Consider the following 12,927-nt stretch of genomic DNA (forward strand, 5'->3'; position numbering starts at 1 on the left):
CAAAAGGGGGAAATAATGGCACAGGCCATTGAATAGTAATGCTGGGAATGGGAGCAAGATTCTGGCATGAAGTGGGACAGCTGAGCAAATTTTACTGTAATTTATCGCAAAAATGCTGTGGCTTAAGCAGAGAAGCAAATTCGTTGCTTGAAGTGAAGCAAGTATGTTCGGTCTCTAGATTTCACTTAAAGAACTGACTATTGACATTGACTAGTGAGGAAAATTGACTTTTGCAGAATATGTGGCATGGCAAACAAATGCGTGCAACTGGATCCTATTGATGATTACAGCAGCAATACAAGAAACTGTCCCGCCTTGGTCAGAATGGGAATACTGAACTTCCCTCAAATGCACACCAATAATAAAAATGATGACTGTCTGTTGAATCCTTGGATGGGATCTGCAAGAGATTGTCTAACCAAAAACAAGGGACACAAAAGCTTAACCTAACTAATGAGACACCCATTCTTGTGCTACGGACACTGAAGCAACACAAAAACAGTACGGGTAAGGATGGTCTATAAGGAGATTTAAAAGGGGGCAAAAACATATGGCATCTGAAAAATAAATAAGAAATTACAATTAAGAAAAAGTGATAAATGATATCAGTCACTGTATACGAAAGATACACATAAAGATATTCTTGCAATTAGGAAGTTTCTTCAGGCAATTAGGATGTAGTATATTCTTATAAGAGGCAGAGATCAAACTGCAATTAGTTTTTTCTTTTTTATTTTTTCCTCCTTTGTGGAGATTTTTGTATTGGCTCTTGCAGAACGCTTGTGTTTTGAATTCATAATTAGGCCTGATTGCAGTGTTCGTCTTTACTCTGGTTTTAGATTCGCTGGTGTGGAAATCTGGAGGCATTCCTTAATAAATTAGGTACCAAACAACTACAAAATGTAAATGATGTTTTAACCTGGGATAAAGGATAATTATCAAATAATAAATATGTATGGGATGTAAATGAAACTAAGGGTTCTTTTTAGGTCATTTAATACATTTAATTAAAAAGAACGCATCCATTTAAACCACACTAGACTCATATATCCTTCTGAAACCTAATCATATCTTTATTATTGTCCAGCTTTTTGCTACATTGACTAAAGAAACGTCAGTGTTTGAAGGGGAAAATTAGACACACTATGATGATACTTAAAAGACTGGTAAAGCATTTTATGTGGATTATCACACTATAAAATGTCTGTTAACTTAAAAGAATAAAACATATAATGTCAATCAATTGAGACTCATGAAATATCAAGAAAAAATTAATATATGCAAAAGAAAGGCACAGAAAACATCGGCCACATAGATAGTTCAATAGATAAGTAGGGTAGAGAGAGAATGCAGATGGAAGACAGATACAGAAAGTGAGAGTAAGACTACAGGAGCAAAAGATCGGCACTCACCAGAGACCGTGAGGGGTGGGTTTATGCGGGCGTCCGCGTAACGACGTGGGCGTGCAAAGCGGGCACGGGCGAAGATCTTGAGAACAAAACAGATGAGGGCGGACAACATGGACATGCCTAGACCCAGACCCAGTAGTGTAGGAACGTCTGCTTTCAAGGTCTGTAGGTCTGCAGGGAACATCTCTTGGCATCAACAAGAATTTGCACCCCTCTGTCATAAGCATTATAACTAAGAGGGGTCCAAATACTTAGAACTACACTGAAACAGTCCTCTCTGGGGTTCATAATAATAATAATAATAATAATAATAATAATAATAATAATAATAATAATAATAATAATAATAATAATAATAAAAGGCAGTACAGAAAAGCAATTTCCTTAGGAATCAGAGTTTCCTGATATTCTGACAAGGTATTAAAAAAATCTTGGAAACTTTCCCTCCTGGTAAGTGTGTCTGAAGGGATTTTCTACTCATTCATGAAAAATTTATAAGTTCTGTCCTTAAAGATAACTACAGCAATTCGAGTTTGATATATCAAGGAGCTATACAAGAATAAAATTTATAAATTCTTCTAATACAAAATGTACTATATAAGCAATTGAGGTGGGTCCCTGTTTGTCTTGAAGCTGGACCAGTGTGTGACGTCACAAACTTATAGACCAAGGCATTACTCATTGGGGAAAAATACTTGTCAAGATTCTGGTCGCTCCAAGATGCTATGATGACAACTGTGAACAGGTAGGTATCCCGTTATGTTCCTGACTATAGTATGCTGAGTTTGTCTACATCGAGATACCCCAACTTCTAATGGTACTCAGTCACTGGAATTTTTTATGTCACATTTTCGTAGGTTGGATTAACAGACTGAAGTTTTGTTGGATGTCAAGCCTTATTCCTAACATTTTAAAGTTTTTTGGATGTGGACAATTATTTTAGTGGGTTGGGTGCATGAACATGTTCAAGAGGTGCATATGACGATGACAGATCAGAATACTGAAAAGGGACAGTATTACTGAACAAGGTACAGAAAGAAATGTTTTGCGTGAATTAAGAAGGATAAGTAAACATTGGTCAATAATATTTCTCAGGCCAATTGGGAAACCAAAATGACTCTTAGTTTGTGGGTTGTATCATTTTATAGTATATTAAATGTCCTTTTTCCAACAGTAAGAGAGTTATCATGCAGAACATTCACAAATATTTTTCCCTTAACAGAGCTGCCAGAGAAGCACACTGATAAAAACACATCTATTTACAGCCCTGGTTGTCTCATGAGTGGCTGCAACAGTTTATCATTAACTGAGGGGGTTCAGTAGTCTACGATTCTTTTTAGATTAAATTTTCTCTAATGCTTTCTTTTACATCACACATGACACACTTTCCAGCTCATAGATTTGAAAGCCGAGTACATATTATTTATTTATCACGATCGGTATGTAGTACCATTGGAACTATTTAGAACATTTGATAAGTCTGATTTTGGCCTTTTTTACTATATGGTAATAACATCACCTGATCTTTTAAATGAATCTTGTTGATATATATCAGACACACACTTCTGCAGGCTTTGGAATCAACAACAGCTCTCAGTAATAGTACTGACTTGAGCCTAATTGATCATGATCAAGCTTATGTACTGTACTGGTCGATACTTTCTGTTGCATTTCTCTGGTCACAGGCAAAAAGATAACTGTTCACATTAACTGAATTGAAAGTCAAAAAATCTCCTATGAATTTTAAGTTAATCGTTTTGGCAAGAATACAGTGGACCACTACTTGAGTTTCGATAGCAAACTTAAAAGTCTGTCTTGTTCACTTCGGTTTCAGGTTATAAACAGCAATAACTTTTCGGTGAAACTGATAACAAGTAAACTGTTCCATTATTCAAGCCTCTGAGCAAAATATTGTAGTTATAACAAATTATTTGATGCAAAAGTTTGAGACTTTTACCAGAGAAAAACACCAATAAATAACAAATATACTGCCAAAAAAAAAAATTGTCATAAAAGGTAGATAAGCAATCTAAGAAGGATTCTACAGAAAGGACTTCTACCAGCAGACAATAATTTACATGTAAAAAAAAAAAAATTGGGAATAACTCACTTTGGAAGTCCTTTCCACAGAATCTTCATAACGCCAAGTCTAACCATATACACAATGTTTAAGTTCTGAAGGCAATGGCTGATCGTTTTCATGGCTGGCAGTCTTAGTATGCAAGTCTGAATAACTCAGAAAGCCCAACAGCTTACAGTAACAGAACTAATTTATAACAAGAACCTCACCAGTTAGTCAATATCAAGTCAGTGACTGGTCCTAATCATCACACACGTTTCATAAGACTGTCAGTTCACAGGACAGTGTCATAGCCTTTGCTAACAGAACTGATGCAATATGTATTGCTACAGAGACAGGTGTAAGGATGTGGTTGTGTGTTGTGATATTGGATATTGGTGACTTCTACAGGGTATAGGTGATCTCTACACACTGATATTGTGACTGAAACAAACCACCGATAAAATAAAATGAATAAACAATTAACAATATATATTGACTGAAACAAACCACTGATACTGTGTGACTTAAAAAATCCAGTATAATAATAAAGTGACTGAATAAACCATTGAGAATAGAAGTGACTGAATTATACACTCAGAATGAGACTGGAAAAACCATTGGTGATTTATAAGTAAATGAAATGGATCATTCATAATACAAGTCAGAGAAATAAACATCTTCACACAAACGAGAAACAGTAACTAAATTTGGACCTAAAGTCTTCACCATGATGAAAATAAGAGATTTAGAAGTATATAGCAATTCTGTTGGAAGGGAAAATAACATTCTTTAAAACACAGAGGAACGTTTCACTAAAATGTATGAATAAATTCAAATCGGTTCATTGACACACGGTAACAATACATGAAAGAAATTTTCTAAAAAAAATGTAATTATAGTTTTAAACATTAAATATACATAAAGGAGAATTCGATAAACAATCAGCGAATGACGACTGATTTCTTCAAATTTTTATATTTACCAGGCATTCATAAGCAGAAATGTGAGATTCTGCATACTGGTATATTAGTACCACGACATTTAATGTCCCAATGTTTCCTACATCTACCAACGAAATATTCGTCCATTTTAGAGACAAGAAAGGGTACCTTGTATTCTGAGAGATACATTTTAGATAACATATTCTATTTCTGTCGGTTAGTGAGGTAGACGTTGTCCTAACTCCATTCACTGAGTAAAGAAAGAGGCATGTGACAAGTTTTGAGAGGCAGTGATAATCCAAACAATCAAGTTAATCAGGGTATGAGAGATGAAAGGGTTCCTCATACTGGCTCCTTAGATATTAATACTTATCATTTTAAAATTTCAAATCAACAAAAACTACTGTAAATTTCTTTTTAAACATTAAAATGTGTAGATTCCTCTAAACAAAATAGACACATACCTGATCCAAGTTTTTCAGGTGCTACTAGTTTTCAACCCAAATATTTCAAGCTATGAAATACAGAAAAACTCAGCAAGAACGAAAATGCTAAATGTTCCTCTTACGAAATAAAGTAGCAAAGGGGCATTTTCTTGCTTGATTTATTTAGAGCAATTTCCTTACTATTATTTTGCCAAGACCAATGCAAATTGTAATATTTCTCCTTGGACTTGAGCAGACTTAAAATTGTCCTGAGAGTTTTTAGCTGCCTTGCAATAATGGAGTGAAATTACTCACCTGGAAAGACAGGTGCTAAAGGCCCATTTTATATGAAAGTGTAAAACTGCACAGAATAAAAGTTCAAAGCAATGAAACTTCAAGACACAAAAGAATGTAAAAAATAAAAAATAAAAAGTAACAAAGGGAAGGCAGATATGCCACCCTGTTTATGGTTGACAAGTAAAAAACTGAACTTGGGGAAAGACAAGTGTGCTTTATAATGCTTTGGCAAACGAAGGTACCTATTGGCCAAATATAAGAAATAAATGACTTTAATAAAACTATTTGTTTTTATGTTTGGTAGATATTGCTCTAAGAAGTTACGGGTTTGGGAGAACAACAGCTGCCGACATGTGGATAACATAACATTATCTGTATAAGATTTCTTCCAAATAGCCATCATTTTGATGGCTAAAGCTGGAATAGAATGAGAGCCACTCAGAATGTGATCAAAATTAAAGCGTAAATATTCTATCTATAACCATGGCAACCATTAATATCAGACTGGGACACCAGCCTTTGTCCAGTTCAAAGATAAAAACAAAAAGTGACAGTTCTAAAAAAGTAACTGAAGTACCGCACTTGCTAAAGACAAGAAAAAAAAATGTAAGTAAAAAAAAATGCACATGAGGATATGTGATTTTAACCAACAAACTTACATTGTTCGCTGACTTCTGGACAATTTCCTCAAGACAACAAGAAAACACCAAGAACTAACACTTAAAGCATAATGACCAAACCACCATTTCAGCGTCCAACTATCCGCAGTAACATGCACTGATCCATTGGGGTCTCATATTATTTGAAAGGCAGAACTAAAAAAAAATATAAAAAATACAAAGCCGTGGGAATGAAAGCTTTACTATGACAACTAGCTGTAATGCAATAGGACAAGAAACTGCTGATACTCTTATCTAAATCAAAACTGTGAATTCCCAGTGAATCTATAGATCATATTTGGTTTCATGTCAGCAGGTAAAAAAAAGGCGGCACTCCACATGTTAAAAAATACCACGAGTTCTACCGAATGGATGAAGAATGTTAACTTACAAAAGCATGGAAATATCTTTGGAGCAATCTGACTAGTCTATTATATGAGTGGCAGAGAGGTCAAACGCTAAATGAGCTCTCCTTATAAAAAATTAGCAGTTATGTTCCAGAACATTCATAATTAGCTGGTTATACAAGAACAGAGATAGGATGGCAAGCACGAAAATGTACACATATGAAAATGTAATATTAGGAAAGACAGAAGCACAGCAAAGTACTATACAAATAAACTAGCTTAAAAGGATGCTGAGACTGTTCAAAAATGGTTTAATGGTCTACAGATGCTTACCAAAACTTAACTGGAGAAATATGATGAAGAAAAGACTTGATGCAAACAGGACATGAACAAAGAAAAGACAATGAAGCCTTAAGCAAAGTCAACAAACCAACAATAAAATGCTTTGATAAAACAAGTTGATGGAGGAGATGGATGAGGTTTCACAGAAAACTTTTCTTGGCTGCAATTCTGCGATGTGCTAAAATAATTTTTGGTATCAGATTTGACCTACCTCTGATTGAGCACTCGCCACATGTAACTTTCAAGGAGGTTAAACTAATCATTCTATATATAAAATTATAAGCGCTTTGCAACAATTTGAAAGAAAAATCACCAAAATCAAAGGTTTTTTTAATCCCCTTCCCCCCCAGCATTTGTGACGAACGTTGAACGTCCACAGGTAAGACGAGTTAGCTTTGAGCTTTCAGGATAACACCCACTCTGGGCAGTTAGGATTCAGCTTTCACAGAAACTTCACCCCACAAAGGTCGTAGGGGTTGGTAACGTACTTTTATGCAGCTGGTCACAAAGGTGTTCATGATTCTGGTTTGTTCTCTGTGGCAGGGCTTCTTTTTTTTCATTTTAGTGATGGAGTTACGAACATATCTACCATTCACTGATAGACAGAAATGGAAGTAACCTTTAACAGTTCAAGAATAAAAAAGGCCTAAATACTTTACATCAGTCTACCTAGTACATACTTAATCTATGCAAAAGACTAATTTTGTTTACTTAAAAATTTTGTTACAATGAGATTTTATTTTTTATTCTGGGAAGCAATTTTACCCATTCTTCAGATATTTCAATGATTTCATTTTTGAAATTACTTACCAACAGATTTTTACATCTCCAATAACCATTAGAAGCATCAACATAAAGATATGAGATACAAAACTCGACTAGTATCTGTGGAAGTATGTCCGTGAAATATTTCATCTCCCAGCATTATTGAGATCTAATTAACAGGAGTTACCAATTGGAGAACATTTAGTTTTTAAGCAATGAGAAAATTTCTAGTGTATACCCATCGATCATATTCAGCCAAAATTGCAGTCACAATGTCCCAAGACCGACCGTTCTGTAGTCTTTTAGAGGAGAGAAGCTGGAGAGCTACAAGTGTTGGTCTGCACATGAGTCTGTACATAAGCACCTGTAAACAGTTATTTGGAAAGACGTACCCAGGTCATTTGCTACTTGTTTTCAAGGCCAAAAAACATGTGAATATATAATCTAAATAGTAAAGTGCCAAGAAATTACCCTGATGAAAACCAGAGACCCACTTCTGCTGTCGATATAGTGACAATCAACTGTTCAACTGCAAACTGTTATTAAAGAATTCAGTAGTAATGCTAATAAATAGGCAGTGATTAACAAAGAAGGCTCATAATCCTCATTAACTAATAGTGTAACATTTCCAATTCTACAGAATATGCAAAAAAAGAAATCCTTATCTAGTTAACTTAGAAATAGAGTTGACAACTTAGTACCTATGAAATCAGCACTTTACGACACACATAAAGGAACAATATGATTCTGATCAATACCTTTATGAGCATAAGTAAAGTAAACATTCTTAATTTTACAGAACTAAAACCTAAACAAGCCAGTTTAGTGTCAGGGGAACAGCCATAAGGTATAATGAAACACCTGGGTCCCAGTTTCTCAAGACATTAATTGAGAAGCCAGCAGGTTTAAGCAACGGAGTACTGTCGAGTCTACACCGAAGCAATGTATAGAATAGAGAAGACCACAGGAACAGTACCTGGCAGATACTTAATACCTGGAATGTTCACAGTGACTGATGTAGCAGGAGCAGGAGAGAGCATTGACATCAACTAATGAAGCAACATTTCGAAGGTAGACATGTGTAGTAGAAGCAGCACCAGTCCTCATTTGTGTGACAGATAAGGCTGAAACACCAACCACTAAAACCAAGAATAAGAACTTCTATGTTGATGCAGTGGGCATCCTTCACACAACAAGTAATACACTGGGGGACAGCATGGTTAAAGAAGTGTAGTATCAGTGCAGCAGATGTTTAACTATGAGTTGGAATCTTTGGCCCCAGGATAGTAGGAGTGCTCGATAAAATGGTAATAACAGCAGAAGCAATCCAGTAGGCACAGTAGTAGAGGAAACCTCACTGGTGCAACCATTAGTGTGGTAAAAAGTTGACAGTAGTAGTCATACCAGAGCAGTTGAACAATCATGCACAGCAGTTACAGCAGAGACAATTAGTAGTGCAGCAAATTTAACAGCAAGAGAAAGCCCACTTCGGCCAAATGTCAGTGTGACATTTCACTTTTTCCCTCCTTTTATTTTCACATTTAGACAACCTACTAGAACTGATGCTCAAATTCAGGCGAAGGTGAAATTCAAACACTCTTCTGTATATGTCTCTTTCAAGACTTCATTCCTAGCATTTTTATTTTAATGTCCTCTTGTTCTAAATTCCTTACAACTATCTAGCATTAATAAAACTCCCATAGAAGTAATTCAACAAAAAATAAATGCAGCACTTCACCAGAGAAGCCTTGATTGGGGCTTGCCTCAAACAACCCATTGTAATTTTAATACTGAGACTGGTAATCAATATCTGATTGCCGATAACAGTGAAATTTTACTTTGTACTCAAGTGAACCTAGAGTTCTAATATTGATGTTTTCACTTAATCTTGTACAATCATATGTTTTCACACAGTCCTGTACAATCATGCCTATGTCTCCTTTCCTTGTAAATAAATTTTGTGTACATATTTAAGAAAATGAGTGAAAATGAGTAAGTTTTTTATTCTTTTATTCAAGAGTAATAAACTTTTTCACTGAGATATACAGCAATAAATACCAATTACTCAGCAGTAAGTTTAAATTAATGCAGTTCCTCTGTCATCTAAAGAAAAATAGTGAGGTTATGGGCATGATCTCGGTACTGTAGAACAAAGGAGGTAGTGAGTACATTAGGAAGTCCCCTTTGTCTAGCAGCTGATCTTTGTGTATCAGGAGACACGTGTGTGAACCTGCTACACTACACATCAGCAGCAGGCAAAAGGAACCAGTAGTAAAACAGTACACAATACTAGAACAATGGATTTGCAGACATGTCAGCAACAGCAGAAGCAGCCAGCAGTGCAGAAGCTGGGTAAAGCCTACATGAAGCAACCATCAGTAGCACCCGAACAACAGAGACTGCAGGCAAAGTGAGAAACAGCTAGAACTTACGACCTAGTAAGTCTGGGGAGACTCTCAATGATTTTTATTGTCATAAGGCAAATGATGGAATCAGCTAGATTTCTCCTTTCAAACAATGGTTCACAGGTGTGCATGCATGGCCAGTCATCCATACCTCTCTGATGTTTTAAATCTTGAAGACTTCAGCCTAGCCTGCCTCGGGACAGTGTGAATGTGTTTAGGGATCAATGACTAATGGGCTTGTTAAGAGCAACTGAAGATTTTAAATGCCTAAATATTGGAGTTTTCGCACACCAAATTGTTGAATCACCTCCAACTCCCATAGAACAATTCTGAGGATCTATTCTGTACACCTTTAGCACAGTTAAGACCGAGCAGCTGTAATTTAAATATTCTCCTTTCTAAGGTAAATACGGAACAAGCAAAGCCTAGAATAGGTAAAACTCTTCCCGTGATCTAATTTCTCATTCTAAAGAGTTGCATTGGATAGATAGGGGAGTCTGCTTCTTCGTCATCCAATCATTCTACTATGAGAATATCTAATTCTAGTTCTGTCCTAAACTCACCTACCAAACAGATAACACAGAATCACTTGCCAATCAAAGCCGTTATTGCGAAAATACAGTCTTTGGGTAGCTGCTCATACCTGACCTTCCGATGGTTTCCAGAATTCAAAATTATAATGAGCAACATCATAAAATTCAAAATTAATCAATATGTTTAGTTTTATTAGTCTTGGAAAGACTATGTTAAACCACTACTTCTACCTACCACCTAATCCTGTCATCGTGGTCAGACATTACGAAGATCTATAAAGATACAGAAATCTTTTCTTAAGAATAATCACCGCTAGCTCAGAAACTTTGTAAAATCTTTGTATTCAGTATCAGATTAATCTTGTACAAAAAGGAAAAAAAAGCAGTCCTCATGAGTGGCTCTTCAGTTTACAATTAAGTCTACAGGTCTATGGAAGAAACATGATTGACATCGCAAGGAAAGAAATCCCTGAGCCTTTGTTTCCAGTAACTGAAGCTACAGACGGAGTTCTCAAAAATTAATTACAATTTCCATGAAGATACTGAACACATGTGTAAATTTCTTATTTATGTTGTACAGCTGTGAAGTAAAACTTAAAATTTAATTGAGATTTTTCGTTTATTATTGTACGAAAAAAACCCTGCCCAATGGACATGCTGTAGCAGAATACAATGATATATGATTCGATATAAACAAATAAAGAGCAATCTTTTGTGTCAGTTTTCTGCGCCAGGGTTGCCGAGTAGTCATACACCACATTTCTCTCTGAATCTTTTCCTACAATGGCTGATATATGCAAATTCAAATGGGGTCTTTTTATTGGTTTCAGCTAGAGCAACACAAGTAAAGGACATACCCCAATCTGACAGTTGAAACAATTATATTTTACAAAATCCGATATGGTACTATTTCACAAAAGCAAGACTAAAATGGCGGAAAAATGGGGATATCATCTGTCAGTGAGGTACTGCTTCTCGAGATATTAAACTTCTTCATAAGTACAAAAGGGAAGAATGCAAACCTTTAACTACATCCAATGTTTGACAGAAAATAAACAATAAAGTTTTCACATTAGACAAGAATGGTAATACAGTAGCGCTATATCAAGCCATCTGCAATCTTAAACACTAGTAATATGTAACATACATAAAACCAATCGAGTAAATGGAAATGATCCCTGCTTGAGTTTAAGTTATGCAACGTTGATGTTCCTAAAACATGACTGATGAGGGGCACAGATGCCATTGTAACAGCTGTGTGGCTAGCCAAGTCCGACTCACAGCATCATCAGTGGTATCATATCCCCTGCTTTTATCTTGCCTTATCTTCATGTATTTTTGGGATGATTCAGTATCTATTGGTATCGTCATGATGACATGGAAACTCTTGCTAACACATTAAAAAAGGGCAATAAAGCATGAATCATCAGCACCTTATATGAATGGTGAACTGTTAGCCCCAACGTTGAGGAGCAGTTGCGTTAATCATTTTTTGTTAATGAAGATGAGACTCAATAGTAAAAAAAAGAAGAAGTTTCGACTTACTTGGTAAACATAATGTAGGAATGGCTAAGCCTTCTAGGGTTTTAATCTCATATTCTTCCCTGCATATACATTCTGTGTAGTTGATAGTGTATTTTTGGCAGATGGAATGCCTGTCGATGAACTGGCATTGTTTTTGATGAAGACATGGCTTTCCCAACAAAACAGCTGCAAACGAGAAATGTACATGAGACCACGAAGGCAGAAAGTAGCGATGACAGATGGGGTTCAGGGATATGTGAAGCAGGCCTTGAAAGTTATTTGTACATGAGCATAACTGTAACAGCATTGTCAGAAGAATTATTTTCTAACACTAGATGTTACTGTATACAGCCAATTCTTTCTTCAGTAATCTGAATGATTGTTGTGTAACCCTTTGTATGACAACATTATTCTCACTGTTTGGAATAACAAGGGTTCTGTCACACCTTAGTTTGTGAAGTATTTCCAAATTGGCTACAACTTCCAAAAAGACTCATGTTGCAAAGAAGTGACACTTACAGTACGTGAAAACTTCCCAGTGACAGAGAAAACTGAAAGATGTACGGTGAAAAAGCAGACTATTTTCCCAAAACACGAGAAGTACCCCTTATGCTACTTTCCAATGACACACTTATGCTTTTTTAGCCACACAAAAGACAAGGAGAACTCACGTTGGAGGCAGTAAAGGTGATCTATAGCTACGGGGAAGTTTTGGTCGCATTTGCAGGTTTTGGTGCTGTTGTCGCAGATCGTATGGGTATCAGAGGAACATTCATCCTCACAGGGGTCGCCAGGTCCTCTCCGAGCTTAAGAAAAAAAAGTGGCCCATAAGAAAATCTGAGGAAAAGCCTTAACTGTGCAGCTGGTGCTTCAGCTGTCGTTAGTGAACTACTGTAGAAGAAGGCCAAACTTGAAGTTCAAAAAGATTTTGGCAATGAAAAACTATTGTAGTTATGATAAAATGACCAAAATGATCAGCAGTTTGTATCATAAAATACTTGCGTTACTTTTTATAAAAAAAACTATGCATAGGGCTAAAAGTAATTACAGGGAGATGACAAACTGACAGGCAGAAAAAGAAAGAAAGCCAATATTAGATCACAAAATAAGGCTTAGATTACTTTCCAAGAGAGTAAAATATCCTCTAAATGGCCTGAATCCTCAAAAACATGTAAGATTCTAAAATGCTTATGGCAAACCTTAGTTCCATTGTAATTT

General features: G+C 35.9%; 1 protein-coding gene across 7 annotated transcripts in view; it reads right to left on the reverse strand.

The window, feature by feature from the left end:
* Positions 1-12,927, reverse strand: part of LOC135201018 (uncharacterized) — a 115,342-nt gene that overhangs the window by 42,757 nt on the left and 59,658 nt on the right. For 6 of the 7 annotated variants that reach the window (XM_064229849.1, XM_064229841.1, XM_064229842.1 and 3 more), the window contains 3 exons: positions 12,381-12,515; positions 11,731-11,895; positions 1,413-1,580 (listed from right to left, as the gene is read on the reverse strand). In XM_064229849.1, the coding sequence (XP_064085919.1) occupies positions 1,413-1,580; positions 11,731-11,895; positions 12,381-12,515 (468 nt within the window). The remainder of the gene's footprint in view (positions 1-1,412; positions 1,581-11,730; positions 11,896-12,380; positions 12,516-12,927) is intronic. The other variant, XM_064229847.1, reaches the window with a different exon arrangement.

This window comes from Macrobrachium nipponense, chromosome 27 (genome assembly GCF_015104395.2).
Source record: "Macrobrachium nipponense isolate FS-2020 chromosome 27, ASM1510439v2, whole genome shotgun sequence".
Classification (NCBI taxonomy): Eukaryota; Metazoa; Arthropoda; class Malacostraca; order Decapoda; family Palaemonidae; genus Macrobrachium; species Macrobrachium nipponense.